Source organism: Theobroma cacao, chromosome 2, assembly GCF_000208745.1.
Source record: "Theobroma cacao cultivar B97-61/B2 chromosome 2, Criollo_cocoa_genome_V2, whole genome shotgun sequence".
In the NCBI taxonomy this organism is placed as follows: Eukaryota; Viridiplantae; Streptophyta; class Magnoliopsida; order Malvales; family Malvaceae; genus Theobroma; species Theobroma cacao.
In genome coordinates this window covers 34,550,805-34,575,702 of record NC_030851.1, presented here as the reverse complement: position 1 = coordinate 34,575,702, position 24,898 = coordinate 34,550,805, and the positions used below count along the sequence as shown (strand labels likewise).

Here is a 24,898-nt window from a genome sequence, read left to right as displayed (position 1 = left end):
ATATAGAGGAGTGAAATTTGGTTCATTACAATTATTTTATACATTTTTCTCTTATTACACTATTAATGAGAAAACGGGAGAATTAAATCAACATCTTAAAATCGAATTTACCTATAGATGGGATAGAGTTGAGTATTGTATATTCCCATTCTTTTATGAGCAAATTTATTACATATTAACTTTGATCATTTGTAATGATATGTAACCATTTTTATGTTACACAAAGTAAATTAACATCAACAAAATAGCAATTTTTCTGTCATAAACACATAAAGCAGTGATGGAATTTTACAACTTGGAGGTAGCACTTGACAATTCGACTAACTCCTTCCTCAGTACCTTACCTGAGGCATTCTTTGGCAATGAATCAATGAAAATTACTCTTCGTATTCTCTTGTACTGGGAAACCTGAGATAAAATGTTTTAGAATATTAAAATGATGGAAAAAAATGGTTGGTTAGAAGCAAAGCATGTTCTTCCTTTCACACCTGTCGAGCAACAAAATGCTTGATTTCTGATTCATCAATGTTGCTGCCTGATTGTCTGACTACAAAGGCCACTGGTACCTGACCTGCTTCCTCATCCGGAAACCTGTAAATTTGGAGAGTCAAATGTTTATGTTGGCAGGTTAAATCATGTCTTTTCAGGCAGTGAAAAGAGTTGAATAGTGGTCAAAAGATAGATCATAAAAGCTACATACGGAACCACAGCAGAGTCGACGACATCTGGGTGGGAACTAAGCAGATGCTCCAGTTCAGCTGGGGCAACCTGTTCCATAGCGAAAGCAACAACATTAATAAATAGGATAAAATTGAATAAGCTTTTCTGAGGCACCATATTTATGAAGAGCTCAGAACCAACCTGGTAGCCTTTGTATTTGATCAACTCCTTCAATCTATCCACAAAAAACAGGAAACCTTCATTATCGATATAGCAAAGATCGCCAGTTCTTAACCATCCCTCTGAATCCACAGTCGCAGCAGTTGCCTCCTCATTATCAACGTAACCTGAACCCAAAATTAAAAAGCAAAAAAAAAGAAAAAAAGAAAGGAATGTAAACAAAGTGATCGACAACAGCTGCTCCCTTCTTGCCAGTTAATTAAGCCCAATTTTGGTATTGCTATTGAAAGCAATCGAAAGTTGTTATTATTTAAACATTGTGTTTGCAAACAAATTGCATTGCAGGCACTCCATCACTATGTCAAACGGAATCTAAAATATAGATAAGTTAATAATTACCCTTCATTACCAAAGCTCCTCTAATCCAAAGCTCTCCAGGCTTAGAAGGAGGCAAAGCAACAGCAGTTTCAGGATCGACAATTTTGGCCTCACAATTTGCCATAAGCTTTCCCGTGGCACCTTCTATTTGGCTTTCATGGGGACCCATCGTAGCAAACACTCGCCCTGTTGTTTCAGTTAGCCCATACGCCTTCATCAAAAAAATGAAAATATATATTTATGCACCACGACCATCATTATTTAGCGCTCTAATTAAGATCATTAATTACTAATATGCTGCTAATTGCTTACCTGCGCCAGCTGAACTTTAGGCAACCGTTTTCGCAACCTCTCAATCTTACTCTTGCTCAAATGAGCTCCCCCGCACGAGATAACTTCAAGCGAGCTCAAATCGCAGCCCTCCATCATTCCAGCATCCCTTACCATCGTTACAACCAAAGGTGGGGCCAGCGCCACCTGGCTAACCCGATACTCCTCAACGATGTCGTAGATTTTTTTCATATCAAGTCTCCCACCTCCTCCGTTAATGACCACGCAGTTACCCGTCGCCAGAAGCCTCAAACTGTACGCTAACCCGTAGACATGAAATAACGGAACCGGACAAAAAGCAACCGTGGGGCACTTCCTCATCGGACGCAACGAATAGCCTGTTGCGATCGTCGCGGTCCAGTTATGGTGAGTCAATGCAACTCCTTTGACCCGACCTGTTGTGCCGGACGAATAGAGAATCGTGGCAACATCTGATTGGTTCACTTTGATTCCTTCTTGTTTCTTTTTTTCACTTCGATTTACCATTAACGACTCGAATTCAACCGAGTCCATTATAGCGGTTCCGTATTTAAGCGAAGGGATTTTATGATCTGAATCCAATGAGGCAAAAGCGATTACCGGTTTCGAAAGTCGGATTTGATGGTGAATCTCTGGGATTGTGGCGGCTGGATTGGCGGGAGAGACAACGACGCCGAGAGAGAAGAGAGACAAGCAAAGAATGGGAGTGTAGATATTGTTCGGGGAGGAAACGAAAGCGCAATCGCCTTTGGAGAGGCCAAAGTGAGTGCGGAGGGAGGCGGCTAGGTTATTCACTCGGGAGATAAGTTCGGGATAGAGAATACGGCGGCGCGTGGTGGCGTCGATGAGAGCGACAGCAGTGGGCGAGGGAGGAGAGGAGTTAAGGAGATAGAAGATGAAGTCGGTAAGTGAAATGGGTGCGGATTCGGGTGGGAGTGGAACGGGAGGTCGGAGACTGTGGAACGTCATCGTTTTAGAGCAAAAGCCCGTTTTTGGGTCGACGAAGTTGGCCATTAGAATGGAGGGTTTTTGGAACTTTTTTCAAAAAAGGAAATTTGCAGGAATGGAGTCAGTAGGAGCTTAGTTCAATTCGATATGCAGCTCAGGGACGGAACCTGTTTGACGTTTTCGCAAAATATTGGCATGTCGCTGTTGGTCATCACCCTGTTATACTAATTTTTCTTCACATCCTTTCCTTTTCTTTGTCTCTTCCCGTTATACTACATGAAAGAAAAAGGTGAAATACAATACTGTCTAAAAATAATTCCGCACGCTTTGCTCTTAAAAAAATGTTTTTTATTAAAATATAAATTCAACCATTAATCAATCATTAATATTTTATACGTTATAATATTTTTAAAGTAAATTTATCTTTTATTAATTTTAAAAATTATTACTATATAAATTATAATTTTTATTTTTAAATAGTTTATAATTTTAGATATTTCATATTTATCAGTTAGAGGTAAAGTGTCAATTTTCAAAATTAATAAATCCGTATGAAATTATGATCAAAACTTAAAAAAATCAAAGTATTTTACCCTAAAGAATGAATTAATCAAAGATGCTATTTGCAAATTTTAAAATTTTATTTTGAGCAGGAAATCTCAGCTATCAAAAGCTAAATCGCATAATTATAAATATAATGTTAATGCAATAAACTCAATTTGAATAGTTCTAAAAGGAGGTGAATTGAAATATTTTGTAATTTTGAAGATTCCTTATCAATTTTGAGAAAATAGAATTCTCTTAAATCAAATTTCCAATTTGAAAATAAAGAAGATAATTGATTTCTTGTAAAGTAAGAAACGTTGGAAAATACAAATGAAATTTAAAAAAGTAGGAAAGGAAGAAAAAATTAACACAATATTTTTTATAAAGGTTTGACCTCCTTGTCTAAGTTGTATTCCTTAGATTCACTAAGGAGTTTAAAATTCATCATTAAAATCGGGTTCAATACAATGCCTTTTTATTGTTAAAGTACAATTACTCTACCTTTTATCTTGATTAAGGTATAACCACTCAATTTCTACTTTTTCGATTGATTAAGGTATAACCACTCAAGTGAATACAATAAAAGATAAAAAGTGCAGTTATGATGCCTTTTGAAGGCTAAATAGCAAATTAAGTACAATGTTTGGTGAGAAAAAAGATAAGCAATAATGGCTCTATAAGTGGTACAATAGAAGACTTAAATATAAAAGGAGAAGTACAAGAGCATTGAATGATTTGAGATGAATTCTTCTCTTGGAATTGTGTTTTAAAGTCTTCCAATCTTCATAAATGTTGTAGGAGCTTTTATTTGTAGTTGTTGAAGCTTCAAGGCTAGTTGAAGGTTCATTAAATGTGAAAATAGTCGTTCTTCTCTTCATTCAAGGCTCCAACGTTATGTTGTATTAATACATATGTGAATGTATCGATACATTGCCTCTTATATTTTTGAATTACCGCTATAATGTATCAATACATTTTGGCATGTATCGATACTTTTGAACTTGGCTGCAACGACTTGAACATTCTGTTGAAAATGTATTGATACATTTATTAATGTATCAATACTTTTGAGGCAGTAAGTATTCTGTTGAAAATGAATCGATACATTTAAGAAATGTATCGATACTTTTGAGGTAGTAAGCATTTTACTGTATTTCTATCGATACATTTGAGAATGTATCAATAGATTGAGTTTCACTTTGCAAATTTTGACTTTTCTTAAGAACATGTATCGATAGATTTCAATATCTATCGATACTTGTTCAAATGTATCGATTCATGTCGATACATGTTCCTTATAAATTGATACATTTGGACCAGAATGCATTTTTCAAAGTCCTTTTTCATTGTTTTTCTTCTCAAACTCATTTGAAAGTGCAAGGGGATGTCTAGACTTGATATTCCAAGACTTAAATGAAATTTTTGATCATTTTCTTTTGTCATTTCAAGACATGGGATCAATTTGAAAGCTATAGAGCTAACAATCTCCCTTTTTTCTATATGACAAAACAATAAGTAAAATTTGTTCAAACTTTTGAAAAAAATACGGACTCTCTTGAATTTTAAAGATCTGAAAGTTGTATAGAATTTTGAATCCTCCCCTTTAATCAATGCTCCCTTTCAATTTAAGAATTTCTAATTTTGAAAATAATTTTGGCCGTTTTGATGAAAATGTAGTGTAAAATTTACTCGTTAACTTCATTCTACCCCTTTTGGTTACATAAAAAAGAAAAGTCAGTGTGAAAAGGGATCGGATTGGAAAACATAAGTTAAGGTAAAAAAATCATGGGAAATAAATGTCGAAACTTTAATCCATAACAATATCATAAACAATAAGAAGAGTAGGCGTAGAATAAAATAAAAGAAGTATAAGGAGTAAACAATTTAGAGTGAGAACATAGCATAAGAGGCATATAATCATTCGCATAAACAAGGTATCCAATAGCATAATGTAACAGGAAAATATAACACAATCCAAAATTGGTTGCCAACGACCATCCAAATACAGTGCATAAAATCTAAAACCAATAAAATGTAGGGCAATGACAATGATGAAGCATGATGAAAATGGTATGAGCAGGTGGCCATCTAATCCAAAAAGGCATGAAGTGTCGAGGGAAGGCGATGTCCCCAGTGATGAACTCAAGATGGTGGCGAAAAGTGAGCTTGAAACTGCTCTTCAAGAAACTGTTGGCAATGCAATAACTCACGATTCTAGGCCTCCAAAGCATCCAACCTGTTAACCACGCAAACATCCATAGATTCCATATATGATAACAATCGAGAAAAGGCTTGCTCGGAGTCAAAGGCAATGGACATAGGTGGGTAACTAGAAGCGACACTAGGGCTCACACTAAGACTGACACTAGGGGCTACACTAGGCTCAGCATAGATGTCCTCATTTCCCACATCCCCAACGATATCAGGTTCATTAACGGTTTCTTTACACACCAAAGATTGGTTAACATACATAAATCCAAGCTTCTTGATGGTATGCTCATTGATCTTCATGTGCATAGCATGTTGTTTAGGTGGATCACACCTAGTGTTGATGCCCATGGAGTCAATGATGGCACTAATGGCCATGCCATAAAACAGTGTTTTCCTAAACTTGTTAATGATTTTCAGCATGTCATCAAGGATGAATTTTTGTAAGTTGACAGGATGGTTGGATTTGATACGATAAAAGAACCAACATTAATGGTAGGTAGGTTTTTTTAAGAAAGAAAAACAATTTAAAAATGAAAAACAAAAGATTATATAGTGTTGTAATTTTTGACATATTTGAAGGTAAAATTGTCCAAAAAATATTACCACGTTAGCAAACTAATGAAAACCTTAATGTTTGACTAATGGTTAAACTTATGTATCCAATAACAGATATTCTTTTGAGGTAAAGTGTCTATTTCTCAAACTATTGGATTTTCGTGTAATTTTGGTCAAAACTTAAAGCTATTTGGATATTTTACCCAAATTTTTAATATTTTAATTATTATATATGTTTTTTAATGCCTCTCAAAATAATTTTTTATTTAATAATTAATACAAATATAAAAAATAAAATGACCCCACAAGTAGTACTCAACTTTATCTTAATTCTTAAGTTTCTCTACATCTCTTTCTCTCTCTTTTTTTTTATCTTTCTTTTTTCTTTTGTCTTTTTATTTTTACTTTTCTCCCTTCACTATAACTCACCACTAAAATACACTTAATTCTTCAAACATCGTTGAGCACAACTTTCCTAAAAAACTATTGTAAATTTTTTTCTTATTCCTTTTAATTGACATGTTATATAAAATTATTTTTTATTATAAATCTTTTGATTGTTGATTAAAGTCAATGCATTAGTTTTTAAAAATTTTTAACCATTATTTTTCTTCGTCCTTGGCCTCTCCAACAAAAGTTGACTAGCTCCATCCTTACATGCATCTCTCGTCATTTTTTTAAGGAAGTAGTGATCAAAAGGGCTGCTTAGGGAGCGGTCCAAGCCCAATCTCTAATAACCTTTGCTTTTGCACGTTTTTCTTTTTTAGTAAAATACCTTGATCCCTTAAACTTTGGTCATAATCTCACACGAGTCCATTAGTATTCGAAATGAACAGTCCATCTCAAAAGAATATCTTTCGCTAGACACATAAGTTCTATTGTTAGTCAATCGTCAATGTTTCTTTAGTTTGATGAATTGGTAATATTTTTAAAACAATTTTACCATTCATTAATTTTAAAAATTACCACTATATAAAATACAATTTCTTTCTCTCTCCATCCAAACATTCTCTCTCTAAATTTTATCCAACGCGAACGCCGACAACGAGCAGTGATGGACAATGACAACAGCAACAATAGACGACATGGCAAGCATTGATCGAACGTTCCCCAATCTGGCCAAGGAGCACCAAATTTGGTGTTCTCGCTGCGTTGACGAGCACAAGATCGCATTGGAAGGGTGAGATTTGTCATTCTTGCAATCGGTTGGCATAAGCGAGTGTCGTAGGTTGACCTGAGAGAAAAGAAAAGAATAGGAAAAAGTGGAGAAAAAATTAAAGTATTTAGATATTTGATATTTGCCTGTTAACGATGTTTACATGTTTGGAGCGAATTGTCCATTTCGAATGCTAATGAATCCATATGGAATTATAGTCAAAACTTAAGAGGTCAGGGTATTTTACCCTTTTTTGTTTTGTTTTTTTGTTCATTTTGATACCTCTTAAACAAATTTGGCAATAAGGTTGTCAACGTATAAGATACTCGCTAATTTTGAGGTACTTGAAATCCTATTAATAAATAGGATACCTGAACCCTATAACTAACAAAATATTTTTTAAAATTACTACTTTAACTCGAATCCTAATATATACCTAGTACTCAATAATTACCCAAACTCATTTAAAAATCTAATTATGTAAAAAAACTATTAAAAATGCTCTTCATGGGTATCCAATTTACCTGAACCTGAATCCATACTCCTATCCTTTTACAATAATATTTCTCATGCATATTCCATATAATTCACTAATAATTAAATTTATAAAAATACACAAACAATAAAATTTAAATTTAAATAATAAAAAAACAAATATTCAAACAAACTTAAACAACATATCTAAACAACAACTTAATCAACATTACAAGTTTACAATGAGGCAACAACTCATGAAAAATTCAATCATCTTCCTTGTCAATGTCAACAAGTGTGACAATTGAATCTTCAATTGTTATAATTGATCATACACAAATAAAAGAGATAAGAATGTATGTAATTTAATAGATAATTTTTTGAGAGTGCATTTTTGCAATTATTATTAATACTATTATCACAATTTTTAGCTATGGTCATTTTTAAAAAACCGAGAAGCATAAAGCATGGCAAAATCATTGTCTAAATCAAGTTTGAGAAAATAAGTACAGCATTAACACATGAGTAGACATGTTTTATTAAGTGTCAGCTTCTAAATAGCCACCAAATTTTGGGCACAATAGCAACAATAAAATTAAAAAAGAAAAGAGATTTTGATGCCTCTAGACATGGAAAGTGGAGGTTTTGATACATCTATTATTGATTTCTCGCGCAAGTGTACGTGTCATTAACAAGTAATATGAAAGAAAGTAGAATTCATTCCCACGAGGAAATGAATTAATCCCTACTTGCTAATTATTAAAATTATCACACCTTACTCTCATTCAAACAATTAAAAATTAAATCAAATTTAAAAAGTAAAACTAATCTAAATCTACTCAGCAAAATTACTTTATTAGACTTGATTGATTTTGAGACCTAAGAGTATGATATCCTTCAATACTTCATTTGATTACTGTCTCTCTTAACTTGGTTTAATGGATTAAGTTATTAACTTAGAGTCTTAATTTATTTACAAGTCTTAATTTATTTACAAGTCTTTGTCAAGTTTCTCATAAAAATATCTTTCCCAATTAATTTTCTATATGTCTATGCAAATTAAATTAAAGAAAGATTAATTAAGTTCGTCCTCTAATGTTGGCTACGTATGGCTTATAGGTATATATCTACCTTATATGCAAATCAAATCACCTAATCAACTAAGTGCATTCGATTATACGCTATTCTATTTTAGATCTACTTAAATCTTTTTCGTCAAGGTTTAACTTAAGTTTCTAATTCAATCTAATTGGTGGCCAGTCAACTTGAAGTATTAAGAACATAATAGAATAGACAACTTAAAATATCAAACATAAGCAAAAGAGAGATAAATAGATCAAATTACGTATTGAGTTCAATCATAATCTTAAATAAATAAATTAGTTCCTCATCAAGTTACACATCATCGTCAAATTAAGTTTAACCATCAAAAACCAAAACCAAGAAAATAATAACAAAAGATAAAAGAACCTAAGAATTATAATCTTTATCTCTAAATCTTCTTAAATCCCTTGATTTTTTCTTAGCTTCAATGAGACTTTTGTCAATAATGTTGTGGCTTGAATCTCAACTATAAATTTGATGTTTCGTGTCTCTAAAAGTCTTCCGAAAGGTTATTTTATTAGGGCTTTGAAGTCGGGCCAAATTGAATGAAGAAACATATCAATTCTACTTAGAATTTCCTCATCAGACTACGTGAACTATGGCCTACCTCCACCACAGTCGCGGCCTTGACCATTTAATTAGCAAAAATTGTAATTGTTCTAAGACTACTACAATGCTTCAACTTCGATAAGATTTTTAACCACCTTCCAAGTCGAACTGGGCAAAGTGGTGAATATGAAAGTTATGAATTTTTCTCTTAACTTTCCAATGATTCAAAAATCATCTCATTTAAAATTTTGTAGAGAGAGTTATGGTTAAAATTTAGGAACATGTGCAGTGAAAATCTGCACCTCAAAATTGCTCTTTTTTTTCCATTAAAAGCTTTCCTTCATTAAACACCTACAAAAGCAAAATAAATCAATAACAATCTATCTTAAGCACATTAACACCAATTTAATCATAAAATTAACTAAGATTACATTGACTCACCTAAATAAATTAATTTAAAATAATTAGATAAAACCTACTAATTCTTATACATTACTACAAGAACTAAGCTAATTTATTATCAACCTCTCACTGGTTGGGAGATGTAAATCTGTGTTTTGGGTTCTAGAAGTGTTTGTTTCTACAAGCTCCCTTGTTGTTTACCTTGTTGATTTTTATTTCTTCATACGCAATGTGAGTTATTACTCTACTGTGATTTTTATTTCCATTGAATGAAAATTCCAACTCTTCAAAAAGAGAGAGAGAGAGAGAGAGAAGATTTACCTGAATGGAGGATTTGTGACTAAGGTTGAGCACTTGAGCAACGAGTTTGATATGTAGACATGTTTTATTAAGTATCAACTTGTAAACACGCACCAAATTTCGGGCACAATAGCTACCAAAAATGAAATTAAAAAAGAGAGAAGATTTACCTTAATGGAGGACCAAGAATAGAGGATCAACGGCTAGGGTTGAGCACTGAGCACTTGAGCAGCGATTTAAGCATTGACCAAAAATTATTGAGAAAGAAAAAAAAAAGAAGGAGGAACAGCTCATGGAAGAAAAGAAAGAGGGGTCAGTGGCTAGGGGAAGAAAAGAGAAAAAAAAGAAATAGGGGTTAAGGTTTACATATTAATATATTAATATTATTAAATTATAAATAAAATTAATATTATTTTATTGTTTAGTAATTATTAACTTATAAGCGAAAAAGGCATAGGATATCCTGAAAATAGAGCATCAAAATATGAAGAAAGAGTTCTTGATAGCATGGGAAAAGCCAAAACCGAACTTTGTTAAACTCGATGTTGATCGGAATGTTGAAGGACAGCTAGGTTTAACAGCGACAGGAGGTGTGATCAGAAATATGTTTGGCAATTGGATGGTGGGATTTTCCTATAAATTCGGTATTTCTTTTTCTTTGATTGCAGAACCTTGGGCAATTTATCAAGGATTATCTCTGTGTTGGAATAAGGGTTTTAAAAAAATACAAGTTAATTCAGATTCCTTGTTATCTATATAAAAGATTGTTGGTCAAGGTAATAATCTTAATCCAAATGGTCATCTTGTAAGGGACATCACAAAGCTCCTTCTTAAGGATTGGAATGTTTCAATTTCTCACATTCATCATGAAACAAATCAGTACGCAAATTGGCTAGTTACACATCATGAAGATTTACCTTTCAGACTTCATATATTTGAGTCTCCTCCAAATGGAATATTTACATGTCTTTTTGTTAATAATTTAGGAGTTGCTTGGACTAGAATGATGTAATTTTTCTATTTGTTTCTTTCCCACATATATAAAAAAAATTACATAATAGTAATTATATTCTTTATAAATTAAGATAATATGTAAAGTATTTATATTAAAAGACATTACAAGTTAATTAATAATCATAGTTTCATGAATTATTTTAATTAATTATATGGTTTTGTTGTTAGTTGCATGAAATTAAAAAAAAATAACTAGATTCAAAAGCTATTTTAATCTCACAACTTCTCTTTAAGTATATAATATTATAAGTTTATATAAACAATTCTCTTTAGATATATAAATATATCGTAAGTTTATATAAATAAAGGTACATATATTATAATTAATAATTTTAAAAGTTATAATTTTGNATATAAATATATCGTAAGTTTATATAAATAAAGGTATATATAGTATAATTAATAATTTTATAAGTTACAATTTTGGTAATGTTAACACAAAATAGAAATTTTTTTTATCTTTTTATGTAATATTTAAATATTAATATATAAATTACTTTTACTTGGCGTCTTTGACCCCACTTTCTATAAAATTGCAAAAAAAATAATGGGTTCATTAATATATTAACTACTCAAAACACTAGATAAATAGAACAACAACTACTTTAAAAAAATAATATAATAACTAAAACTTTTAGGAAATGAGTAGTGACAGTGTAGGTCCGCTCTTGTGTGATGATATAATCACGTAACATTTTCATCCTCCATGTTAATATTATGTCAACGTTACATAATTAAAATAATGACAAATAAAATTTTAACTAATGATAATTAATTAATCATTAATTATAAAGACTTATTTAGTTTAAAATGAAAACATACGAACTTTATTGAATATAATAAAAAATAAAAAACTTATTTAAATTTTATTAAAAAATTCACAAAAATTTTAAAAATATTATACCTCTGTTTTATTTGTTTAATATCATTGCAATAACAAAACTTGAAGAAGAAAAAAACAAAGGATCCAAAATAAACTAACAAGTAACAACAAATATTCCAATAACGAAAACTTCAATTCACTTGAATTTATTTTGAAAGATTAAATGCTAAATACGACATAAGATTTTATTCCAAAAAAAAAAGTACGACATAAGATTTGGATCAAAATCTTAGATCAAACGATAATACCCAACCTAACTCAAATATTAACTTAAAAAAAAGGGCAGAATCTCGTAGCATAAACATCTTGAAAGCCTCTTAACTAAAACGATCTGATTTCCAAATGCCTTGCAAGGAACAATGGGAGCTTGATTTCATTTGATCCATCATCCTTGTTTTCCCCTTTCTGAGTCTTCTTAGAAGAGCACTTTCGGGCTTATTATTTTCAAAAATTATATTTAATATATTATTTTAACTAAATTCACAAAAGAAAGTGCATTAATTATAATTGTTATTTCTAAATATCATCTAAATATTAGTAAGCAGCGGTTGACACTTGTTATATTTTAATTACAAATACTTGCAAGAAAACAAGAATCTAAGATGGGTGGGAGCTATCGCACATTCCGCTTGTAGCAACTTGAATGCCGCCAAGGCAAACTTTTTTATGAAACCTTAAATGAACCAAAGTGGTCAAAATCTGAAAAAGCCAGCTAATGAATGATGCTCCATCTCCATTGAAAATCGTTATCAATCTTAACCAACCCTCTTGATTATTTCATTAATCCTCTTTAAAATCACTAATCACCTACTTTAACTCCATAACCATGATCAATCACTACTTCCCAAAATTTACCTCCCCCTCCTCAACCAAAAGAAGGGCTTCCATTCCGTGGTGGTCTCTTTCCTTTTTTATGGTTTTCTTTGCAAGTGCCTTCAATTTTGGCGGGAAACTCCAAAAGCTGAATCAGAAAAAAAATATATATGAGGCTTGAAGAGCAAAGATTAGGGGATTTTGATTACAGTTATGATTAGATTAGGACCTTAATAATGATATAAGGTTGGATTTATCACTTCTTTAATAAGTAATCAGTCGGAAAGAACGACAGCTTTTGGACCGTCACATTTGGCCGAGTAGCATCTGTCTCTTTCTTCGCCCGGTTTCATGGAACGAGGTAAAAAAAAAACATAAAGCAGGAAAGACGGAGATTCCAATTTCGAAGTACCCAGACAGTCAGAGCTTTCAGGTGAAGCAAAGGTTCATCAAGAAAAACATCATCATCACAATCACGTGCTAATGCGGCGCTAATCGCATCAATCTTACTCCATCAACGGCTGATATCAGGTGATCTCCTCAAACTCGAAGCGTTACCGTTGCAAAATCGATAAAAACGAGCTCACTCAATCATTAACCCCCACCCCCCCTCCTCCGAAAATTAAAAAAAAATTTCAAAAAGTTTCGCCCAAGGCCGAGGGGGGAAGGGATAGCCTCCGAAGTACTCCACAACAAATATTCATGAACCACATTTTCCCACGATCTAAGAAACAAAAGAAATCTGAGTTCTGAGCTTCGATAAACAAAACAGGAATTGAATTTATTTGATTCTTAAAATCTCCCCTGCAAAAATTTTTTCCTTTTTGATGGGTGATTCTCAGGTACAAACGGAGGCAGAGCAACCACCTCCCGCGCAAATCCCTCTGCTCAATTCAAACAACCGAAACGACACCGCTCAAACCCAGTTACTACGACGAGACCAAGAATACCGAATAGGGGACGATCTCGATGATTCCCTGGAAAAGTTGGAGAGGTTTTTGAGTTTTCTCGGTTTCAATCAGTCTTCTTTGTTGAGCTGTTCCTTGTCTTGGGCGGCGTTCTCGGTGGTTGGGGTTTTGGTTCCGGTTTTGGTCCTGGAACTTTCCAAATGCGACGGTTGCGAGACGTATCAGATTAAGGATTTCGAGATGGATATCGTGGCTTCTCAGGCTTGTTTGGCGGCCGTTTCTTTGTTTTGCGTTTCGTTTAATCTCAGAAAGTACGGTATTAGGAGGTTTTTGTTTCTTGATCGATACGGTGGTCAAATGGCTCGTTTCACCAACCTCTATGTTAAGCAGATTTGGGTAAAGTTTTTTTTTTTTTTTTGCGTTTTTAAATGTCTATGTTAAAATCAGGTAGTTAGGATTACAATGAGCTTAATCACGATTAATGCATTCAAGTTTTGATCTTTGATTATAATTCTTTGTTAAATTATGGAGGAATGTTCTTGGATTGATCGTGGCCACGAACATAGAAAGAAGATGATTAATTAATACCACCTTAGAAATAATCTCTTGTTTCTCACTTTTGCTTGTTTTATGGATTTGGAAATTACTAGTATAGTAAGTACTGTATTTCTGCACCCAGGAAAGGTTTTAATTGAAAAAGAAAAAGGCTTTGTGCTGAATGAATAAATAGATCATTCAAAGAAACTAGAAATATGATCTTCCCCTAATGGTTGTGGCAGCGTCAATTATGGTGATAATAATGAATTATAAGATACACTTCAAAAATTTCTTGTTTTGCTATGCCAATCACTTTTTCTTGATTTGGATTAAGTTACTTTTGTGCAGGATTCCATGCGCCTGCTAATATGGTGGTCACTGCCATGCTTCATTTTGAAGACTGCACGGGAGATCATCCGTATTTTATATGTGCAACGTGATTCGTGGTGGATATCTGTTGTTATTTTATTAGCTTTGATTTTGTCCTGGACTTATGTGAGTACAATTAGTCTATCCGCCAGCATTTTGTTTCATTTAGTCTGCAACTTGCAAGTTATTCACTTTGATGATTACGCAAAGTTCTTGGAAAGAGAATCTGATGTTTTGGTATTTATAGAGGAGCACAGTCGACTACGGCATCATCTCTCCAAGATAAGCCATAGGTTCAGAATTTTTCTTCTTTTAGAGTTCTTGGTTGTCACAGCTAGCCAATTTGTGACTCTTTTCCAGACAACAGGATATAGTGGAATGGTTAACTTCATAAATGGCGGTGATTTTGCAGTAAGTGTGTATATTCATTTCTCTATTATATGGATAAACTGTATATTTAAGATAGTCAATAGTTAAACACCTGCACTCCATAAGCTTTACTAATGCTACTAAATAGAAATAGAAGTTGCTAATTTGAAAGTTACCTCTTTGGAAATTTTGCTACTTTCCTGGCATATTTTCTTTAGAGTGTAACCATTTTAATACTTTCAAGTCTTAATTGTTGTTACCTCCCTTCTTTTATGCCTCTCTAGGTCTCCTCAATTGTTCAAGTTGTTGGGATTATTCTTTGCTTGCATGCAGCCACAAAAATTTCTCACAGAGCTCAAGGAATTGCATCACTTGCAAGTAGATGGCATGCATTGGCAACATGCACTTCAACTGAAGCATCCCTGAGAGGTTCAAACAGTGTCGGAAACATGGAAGCTTTCAATCAATTGAACTCACTACGTATGACTTTTTCTGAAAGTGATCTGGAGTCAGTGGATTACGTTGCCATGCCTACAACTACACAGTTGGCTTCTTATGTGTCTTCATATCACAGAAGACAAGCTTTTGGTATGAAATTTATCTTGTTTCTATTCCTATTCTGTTTCTCCATTCTTAATCTGAAGATTTAGGACCATGCTTAAAATGAAGCAACAATGTGCACCCATACACAAGCACTATAAATAAACAAGAAAAAGCACAAGTACACTTGCACTTCCTAGACTTTTTTACCAGAGTACATTGTGAATAAGTGTATCCTACATAACACTGATGTGAAACTATAATATGATCTCCTGGACACCACCAAAAGTAATGTCTTTGGTCAAGCCTCCCTGCAATCGCACAAAATTATGTAGGTATAACAGAAGTTGCACATAAGCTCTCTCAATTATATTCAGTTGTAGCCCCAATACTCCATCCAATACTAACCACTAGAAGATGGACAGTTGATTCCAACTTTATGAAGTTTTAGTTTACTGATTGTCATTTAACAATAATGGTTATTCTTACTTTATCCCTTTGACCCAAATTGGATTTATACTTGCTATGCGTCCATATAACCATTATTTTGTCAATAGTTTCATATAGAGGGCAGGCGAGACTTAGTTTGCAAGCCATGAGTCGTAGTTTTACAATTATTCTGATCACTTGTAGCAGTATTGACAAGGATTACAACAGTTCAAGTATTCAGCATTCAATAGGCATACCTAGAAAGACTTCTATTTCTACCATATACGTCTTATGTTTTTCCTTATCCTTTTATGTTTTTCTTTTTTTATCCTTCTCATTAGAAGTTTCTGGATTTGAATTTGAATGAGGGAAATAAATGCTTTGATTAAGGGTCATGGTGTGTGAATTGATGATAGCAACATTGAGAATGAAAAATCATAAGACTGTTCTCTTCTCTGTATGCACCCGGAAGGTAGTATGGATTTGGCTTTGTTCATTAATTTAGAGCAAAATCAATCCTTGCATGAGAACCGTGTGCTTGGTCCTGTGGTTCATGCTTCCGATATAGTAGGAATTTTCAAGGGGCGTTACAGCAAAGACGTTATGGTGGTTAATGTTGGGTTTTATTCATGCACATTGTTCTTATGCTTTGTCATGTATTTTTTGGGCATGCAGTGATGTATCTGCAGGCCAATCCTGGAGGCATTACTATATTTGGATGGACAGTTGACCGGGGTCTTATCAACACAATCTTTTTCATTGAACTTACCCTGATCACGTTTGTGCTTGGAAAGACCATAGTCTTCAGTTCTACGTAATTGGTTTCCATCAGAAACCAGTTTTTGACATACTTCCAGTACGAATTCCAAGGAATTATGAGATTGTACTTGATTGCAAGGTCACACAACTTGTCACAAGCTGGATAGCACACGGTTAATTTACATTGTAAGGCTATCTATCCCTTCACGTTTGGGACCGAGCAGCATGATAAATCGTTGGGGTCCGAATGGGGGATAAACAAGGTAGACAGTCACTGTCCGACAAGGCTTTCGGAAATTATGACAAATACGACGCCGCACGCCTGCAGGCACCGCAGTAGTCAAATAATATACTTTGTTGTATACCCAACAACACAATTTTGTGTTTGATAAATACTTTGTTGTGTACCCAACAGTACAGATCTTTTGTGTTTCGGCGAAAATGAAAATTCTGCATTCACCCAGTTATATATCCCTTGGTTCAAATCTGGAAGCCCACGTGAAGGAAGATTTTACAACCAACGTTACAAAACAAAATCCGCAGAATAAATTTATCATCTCATCCTTTTTGCATTCACGGTAAAAGCCTCAGTCTCCAACATGGGAACCTTCGACAAATTTTCAATCCATAATCTGCTGGGATAGGTAGAATATAAAGTCTATTCCGGTGGCCTTTCCTTTGTGGCGATTTTGTCTCCCTCTCGCTGTTAATCATAGCTTTGAACCCAGGTATTTTTTGCTTGTTTTGCATGAATGATAATCAATGTGCACTCGCAAGTCTGAAGTTCTTGATAGAACTGTAGACAGAAATGCAACTAAAGGAATACCACCATATACAAAAATACAAACCAACCCAAGTAACGTTCAATAACCCAGAAAACAGGATAGAACAACATCAGGCAGCAGCATTCTATTCTTGAGAGGACAGCTCAATCTAGAAAACTGTATGTCAAGACATACTTCCACGCAATGACACAGTAAAGTAACAACATGAGAAAGGCGTTGATAACATGAAACAATAGGGCCTAAATTACCTAGAATGTAATATGGTTTTCTAACAAGCATAACTTGTCTTAAAGTTGAAGTGCACATGCAGTGAACTGCTATCCAAAAATATACTCTAACCTAGTTAGCAAGAGACTCTGTAGAGGCATATTAATATAACATGTGTTTATTATACAATGCAGCCTCAGAAGCACAGGAACATCAAACAACGTTTGAAAGAATTCCATAAACCCAAAAAAAGCAATTATTGAGTGGTGTAATTATTTTCCTACAGGAAATTTAATTAAAAGCTTAACACCATAATGCCCGTGACCATTAATTTTATACGAAACTGGTAGAGTAGTCATTAAAGGATATTGTCTCCGATAAACATGATCCTAAAATATTATAGCCATTTAACACATTATATAAGAGGCAAGGCAGATGTTTGTTCTCAGGGCAGACTAATGAATAGCCTAAGGTAATTAGAATTACTCTCTTGCTTCATTCTGCATCCTCCTCACATTGTTTGATTAAACATTGTAATTTAGAACAATCACAATACCATTTGCCCCATCAATTCTTCAGCATCAATCACCCCCAGCATTATTAATCATTACTCATTCATAAATTACAAAATATTTTAATTCACTAAAGGATCTCCTTTTTATGCACTAATTTGGCATTCAACTTCCATACTAGAATCTACCATATAGACCAATTTAAACTTGAGGTATCCTTGCTTTCTTAGTACTCATGCATTAAAAGGAAAACACTAAGATTACAGCCAAGGTCTCCACAGCAGAACATACCACTAAATGAATATCTAACAATCAATATCATCCGTTACAACTATATATGAGGATTGAAAACGGAAGGTGAAAGAACATAAGTAAGAAATAACTTTACCCTCACTGTTCCATAAGGCTAGGACAAACTGTTAAGGAAAGATACAGAAAAGTTCATTCTTTCTTGGTTCACTTGTATAATTCTTTCATTACAATTACTAAAATCAAACGCATCTTGATGAAACCATTACATAAAATAATGAAAAATGCTAGTAAACCATCCCAACATGCAGACCATAAGAGAGAGAAATATTAAAGTGAACAAGTTAATTGAAGATAGAAATATTAAAGTGACAAAAGTTAATCTAAGATATTGTAACAGACCAAAGTTTGTATGGTACCTCTACTGAGCCTGAAGGAACAAATAATTGGAAGTTAGATAAAATCCACAATATGCAGGTAACCTCCTCAACCTGCTTGCTTTGAGACTGCAGTGACATTCGCAGACATGTCATAAAAGATTCCAGAGCTAATTACAGCTTGAATCTTCTCAGACCATAATTGAAACATAATAAAAAGGAAATGCAAGCAAATTGCATGTTAACTTTAGCATCTTTAGGAGATGGTTTCAATTGCTGACTAACCAAATTACACTCAACAGGTAAATTAAATCAATAAAGTACAAAAGAGGACTTGCTAGTAGACAAGAGCGAGTCAACAGCTAATCAATCGTTTTGAGTTAAAATTAGCAACTTTACGAAACTCACCATAAACTCATGGACCTAAACTAACTGCTTAACCTTAGTAAAGTCCAAGTATTTACAAAAGCCTAAATTGAATGAAATTAGCATTCCAGCCATAACTCATTTCCTTCAATAGTTTAAGTCCTGTTTTATTCTGTGGGCTGTGGTTTAGAGGGAATAGGCATCAAAATCTCTTTTTTTTTTGAGAAAAACCAAAGGCTAATTAAGCACCAAAACAAATCAAATCATCATCCGTGGAAAAGTACAGCTCTACTCTTTGGCACAATCAAATAAAAAGGGCATAAAATAAACTACATGTTCTTTGACTTAATTAGTGATGACTACTTCCTCCTTTGATAAGTTGTCCACAGTTGCAGATTAACAGTCACTAAAGACAAATGAACTGTTAAAAATGGGTAGTCAAATCAATAAACAAATAAAGAATTTATTAATAACAGTTCAGAAGCCAATTCCTTTAATTGACAACAATAATTGAGTTTTAAATCCTTTTTCCCCGCAAATGCACACACAAATACCAAATAACAAATCTTGAACACATCACAATGGGGGAAGAGAGAGGAAATATTTGCACATCTCAACTATTTAAAATATTTCTTTTCAACTCAAGAAAAAACTTGTCATACAAAACTATACACATAACTGTTATCCTAGCAGCACTTCAGATTAAGGCATTTCTCCTCTACATCTCCAACAAAGTTATAAATATTTCTCACATAAGATTACGAAATAAAAAAAAAAAAGACAAAAGAAAAAATAACACCAGTATAGGTAAGTTGGCACTGCAATGTTCATACTGCAGAGGCAATCCCTCATTGATGGACAATATATACCTAACTCCATAAAGCATTCCACAGATATTGGATTAATAAGTTACCTTTGATGTATAATGGTTACTGTCAATTTCTTCGTCAATGAAAAGCAAAGAATGTCCCCTCCACTTCACACCAACCGTCTCTTGCAAACACAATGTCAATATTAAAAAAGATGGAACTGATAGTTGGAAGAAATCCATATTGTTTCAATATTCAAAACCAGCTATAAAGGGAATGTTTACATCATTGTTCCAATAAAAATATGTTACACAAGTTTCGGCTGAAACTGATTTCTAAAAGAAGAAAGGCTGATATGCCACACCTTGCGATGTAAGCAGTGTCAGATGCATTTCTATATGATGACCAAAGCTGGAAAACAAATTAACCTGCAAAACATCTGGTTCACAAGAAGAGGCAAACAATATCTCCAGCCAAATCATCATCAGTGCCTGCTAAAAAACAGCAAGAATGATCGTCTGACAAACAAAGTTTGCAACTTCCGCTGAATGCATGTCTCTCACCTCAATCATTGCCATCTAACAATAGTGTCAAAATCTAAAACATGAAGATCATATGGCACTGATGGTTGAACTTTTTCTCAGCCAAACAAACCACCAGTCCCCAATTCCCCTTGCTGCAACTCCTTTCTGCGTTGCTCTTCCAAAGGATCTGGACTCTTCAACATTCTTCTCATACGCCTATGCATGATATGGAGAATCTTACTTAAAAACCTTTAATAGTAAAAAAACCAAATATTTACTAAAATAAATAAGTACTTGTACTGTTTTTTGTTTGCGGCTCAATACCTGTCTTGAGCATGTTGGGCAGGGAAAGTGGGCATGAAAGCTTTAGTCTTGGGAAGAGGAACTTCACGAAACCATTCATGGTTAAGAGCAGCTTCAGCTGTTATACGCTGAAGGTGATACCACAATCCTCAATAAATAATTCATTAAAAACAACAAGGTAACCAAAATATTTACACAAGCCAAGTTGTTTACCTTCTCAGGATCATAAGTAAGAAGTTTATTCAACAAGTCAAATCCTGCATCAGAGAGAACGGGTGTTCCAGTGAATGATGTTGCTGGAAATTTCTTCCGCAATAGATTATACCTGAAAGGAAAATATCAGTAATTAATACAAACAAAAATAAATGCTGTGTTACTGAACTGTCACCAATGGAGGCCAGAAAGCCAGACCAGAATCACCCAAAGCTGGAAGCCTGGGAAAACAGTGGGAAATATAAGAAGACCTGAATATTACACTCAACTGAATCTAAATCAATTTATAAAAGATCTAATACTTACTGATGCTTGACAAAATTGACCTTGACTCCAGGCAACTTGGAAAAATCAGGCCATATTGTCTCATTTGGTGTTCCAAGGATTCTAAAAATCTGCAATCAGCAAACCCCACACAACAAATCCAAGATCATTAACCACCAATGGGCAGATCAAACCATTCCAGCAATAGTAGGAGAGTATGGTAATGATTAATGAAAGATGGGCCCAACCAATTCAATTCACCTTGTCAAGTTGATCAAATTCGGTTTTCCCATTGAAAAGTGGTTCTTTTGACAGTAGTTCAGCCATGATACAACCCAGAGACCACATGTCAATTGCAGTGGAATATTGTCTTGCTCCCAAAAGAAGTTCAGGTGCCCTGCAAAACCAACATGAAAAGTTGTCAACTACTTGAATCCCAAAAAGATATACATGCCGGTTATCTATCAGGCAAACTTAAGACAAATAGACAATGCAAAAGCAAAAGCTTAAGCTTTAAGAGATTACAAACAATAAAGACAGGCTTGCACCCTACCGCAAATGGGGTTCATACTTTTCATTAACCAAGGAAGAGAAGTACAGATCACAATTTATCCAGTCATGCTCATATTTTAACAAAGGTTTCCCCATGGAATTCTGAACTCAAGATTTTTGAGGTATTAATATTCAATATTGAATCAGATAATAATAACAAAATTTAATCAAAGAGGGATGTTTTTGCCAATAATCAACACTTGTCAAACCAACTACATAATTCAGAATACCAAACACCCACACACAAATAATTAATGAAGACGAAAATTCTCCCCTATACTTTATTTCATTCAACAAATGAAAGGATTATCTGTGATCAGGAAAGTATAGGATGGCATGCAAAACTCACCTGTACCAAAGAGTAACAACCAAATGCGTATATGGTTTTAGTGGGCTTCCATATTGACGAGCCAACCCAAAATCACAAATCTTAAGTTCACCCTGGTTATTTAAAAGCAGATTAGATGTCTTCAAATCTCGATGGAGAACCCAGTTATCATGAAGATACTTGACGCCCTCCAGCAGCTGAAGCATCAGGCATTTAACCTCACTTTGGCTGAATGCTTGCTTCATTGTCTCCATCAGCCCTTTCAGGTCATGTTCCATGTATTCCATGACCATAAAAATGCTATCAAGATTACTCCCTACAACTACTTCTTTAACATCTACAATCGATGGGTGATGGAAAGAAAGAAGAATATTTATTTCCCTCAGAGAGGTCAGAGGAAAACCTTCTCTTTCTTTCTCCATCTTGACCTTCTTCAACGCCACAATTTCCCCAGTCTTCTTGTCCCTAGCTCTATATACAACACCATAAGTTCCTTCATCTATCTTATTTAGTCTCTCGAATTCGTCGACACTTCTACATCCCTGAAGCATGTTTACACTTCTTAGAAGAGGAGCTGGAGGTTCTGGTGTACCACGTGAATCATTTTCATTCTCAGAATCTGTATCAGACTGGCTAACACTACTGTCATTTCTATCATGTTCATTGTCAATGTCCATGTAGTCATCCTTCTCTGAATCATTACCAGGGTAATCATCCCCACTTCCTGACTTGGAATGGGCACCTCGTTCATCAGATTCAGATGATCTCACCCTAATTCCCTCAGAGCTTTCCCTCTTAAGCTCCCCAAGCTCAGGAGTCACCGACTTGTTCCGCACTCTGTTATGGGATGATTCTGAAAGAGGTAATTTTTTCCTCCTTTTAGGCATTTCCTCATCTTCTACAATTTCACCCTCATCACCTGGAGAACTATCACCAGCTGCCCATCTTGAGGAAGATATATGTCGGGTAGGTACATAATCTTCATCTTCTAGTTGCTCGGTATCCAGATCATTACCCGGCTCTTTTGGTAGTGACAAATCCAAATCCACTGGAGATGGCTGTGCAGAGTATCCTCCAGTTTCAGCAGCTGCAACTGGTGAAGGAGACTGAGATTTCTGGCTTTTACTATCTCTAACAGGAGATATCTGTACAGCCCCACCAGGGATACTACTAGGTGACTTACGGTAAACTTTTGGCAGTGGTGGTGGAGGAGGAAGGGCAATAAATGCTGGTGAATTCCTACTTTTGGACAAATTACTTAAGTCCTTGTCATCTCTATCCCACACTATAGGTGAAAACTTTCTTTTCCTTCCTGCAGGAGACCGAGCCCCATTCTCCATTACCTCTTCAACCTCACTACCTTTAACCCCTGACTCAGACTCAATGGCATCCTCTGACCCACTCTCACTAGACAACTCACCAGGCTCCTTATCTACCACCCTAAGAGAGAACTCACATCGCCTGGGCCCACGACTACCACCATCACCACCACTACTGGCTCCTGAATCACTTCTACTCGAAGAGGAACGATACCCACCATTTATCACTTCCCTCTCCTTAATATCCTTTTGTCTAACCCTAGCTCTATCTCTATCTCTAGCTTCCCGCACCCGACCCCTTTCATTATCACGGCTACCATTCCTAGATGGCTCGAACTCTTTAGAAATAGCAAATTCCCGCCTTGTCACCTCAAAATCTGAGTCTCTGTCCCTAATCTCGTTATCACGATAACCCCCGTGTCTCCCAGCAGCCATATATAAATTTCAAAAATCCGAAAGCTTGATTCACCAACTCAAGAAATCCCCGCTAAATTGTTTACTTATAAACCCCAAACCCTCGAAAAATACCAAATTCACACCAATTTTTTTCCAATTTTTGAGAAAAAAAATAGAAGCCCAAATTGTAGGGTAATCAACACGAAATTAACCAATAAAAGTAGTTAAAATAACCAAAGCAAGAAAAAATTAATATCAGATCCTCGATTTTCGGCCTATGTTGCTCGAAAATTTTAAGGGGAAATAATTGGATTATGGAAAGAGAAAAGCCTAGAAATTAGAGCAAAAGACGAAGAGGATGAACCCTAGAAATGTTGAAGAGGAACAGAACGATGCATGGATTTTCTCGATCTCTCGATGAAATTAAGAGAGCAAAGAGAATTGAGAGTTGCTAGGGCTTACCGATTGAGACGGGGAAAAAACCACAAGAAAGATGAAAGTCGGCGATCGCTGGGTTGTGTGCGTGAGAGAGAGAGAGAAAGAGATAATAAAAAAAATAGCAAAAGGGAAAAACAATAGAGAGCCTTCGAAACCGTGAAATAGCGAGAAGAGAAAGCGAAGGCCAGAGGCTTTGAGAAGCAAAACGGTGTGTTTTATTCTTCGGCTTTGCAATCGCCCTTCTTTAACAAAAAAAAAATCATTTTATTATTCGTCTCCGACAATGCAATGCACTCAGCCAGGAAATTACCTTTCTAGCCCCCGTTCACAACCTGCACAAATCATGTCAATTTTTTCCTTTCCTTTTTTTTTTTTCCCCTTTTTAGGGATATATACAAAACCAAACATCTAAAGAAGCTCTTGAAATGATGAAACTGCAGCCTGTAAGAAGAGAAAAGTAAGAGAAGCTGAAAGCCTTATTGCTTAATCTTATGTTTCTATCATAGGGTTATCATGAGCATTACTAATTTGTACAAAACTATACTTGAGTACACATTACAACATAATTTCTATATAAATCAAATCTCAAAATAATTATTTTTTGCTTTAGTAGCAATAGATAATAAAATGACACCATTTCAGTGTTTTCTTTTTTTTTTTCTTCATGGAAGTTTATTTGCTTGATAACCTAATTGCTTGAATAATTGAGAAAATTATGTTATTTATGTGTGTCATGAGTTTATATTTTCAATTCAGACACGTCTATTAGTAAAAGAAAATTTTTATTTCTAAATTTAAAATTATCTTATTTTTAATTGATATAAAATTCATGATATTCTATTCCACTCAATTGTATAAGTTTC

The 24,898-nt window shown here is 34.4% G+C and overlaps 3 protein-coding genes across 7 annotated transcripts; 1 reads left to right on the top strand and 2 right to left on the bottom strand.

The window, feature by feature from the left end:
• Nucleotides 119-2,735, bottom strand: LOC18609705 (4-coumarate--CoA ligase-like 9). The gene is made up of 6 exons (XM_018114589.1): nucleotides 1,531-2,735; nucleotides 1,240-1,429; nucleotides 862-1,007; nucleotides 701-768; nucleotides 489-591; nucleotides 119-408 (listed from the first exon to the last, which is right to left on the bottom strand). The coding sequence occupies exons 1-6, from the start codon at nucleotides 2,539-2,541 to the stop codon at nucleotides 289-291; spliced, it is 1,638 nt and encodes a 545-aa protein (XP_017970078.1). The 5' UTR covers nucleotides 2,542-2,735; the 3' UTR covers nucleotides 119-288.
• LOC18609704 lies at nucleotides 12,621-16,864 on the top strand. Its single transcript, XM_007044951.2, has 4 exons — nucleotides 12,621-13,786; nucleotides 14,276-14,707; nucleotides 14,950-15,253; nucleotides 16,310-16,864. The coding sequence occupies exons 1-4, from the start codon at nucleotides 13,310-13,312 to the stop codon at nucleotides 16,450-16,452; spliced, it is 1,356 nt and encodes a 451-aa protein (XP_007045013.1). The 5' UTR covers nucleotides 12,621-13,309; the 3' UTR covers nucleotides 16,453-16,864.
• LOC18609703 (cyclin-dependent kinase G-2) lies at nucleotides 18,317-24,226 on the bottom strand. 5 transcript variants are annotated; one of them, XM_018115472.1, is made up of 9 exons: nucleotides 21,904-24,225; nucleotides 21,264-21,399; nucleotides 21,045-21,133; nucleotides 20,937-20,959; nucleotides 20,739-20,850; nucleotides 20,547-20,653; nucleotides 20,262-20,438; nucleotides 19,803-20,189; nucleotides 18,317-18,652 (listed from the first exon to the last, which is right to left on the bottom strand). In XM_018115472.1, exons 1-5 carry the CDS (start codon nucleotides 23,634-23,636, stop codon nucleotides 20,768-20,770), a joined length of 2,064 nt encoding a protein of 687 aa, XP_017970961.1. In that variant the 5' UTR covers nucleotides 23,637-24,225; the 3' UTR covers nucleotides 18,317-18,652; nucleotides 19,803-20,189; nucleotides 20,262-20,438; nucleotides 20,547-20,653; nucleotides 20,739-20,767. The 5 variants fall into 5 exon arrangements, with proteins under 5 accessions (XP_017970961.1, XP_007045010.2, XP_017970960.1 ...); XM_007044948.2 differs by having other exon boundaries at nucleotides 19,803-20,438; XM_018115471.1 differs by lacking the exon at nucleotides 20,937-20,959 and having other exon boundaries at nucleotides 21,904-23,636.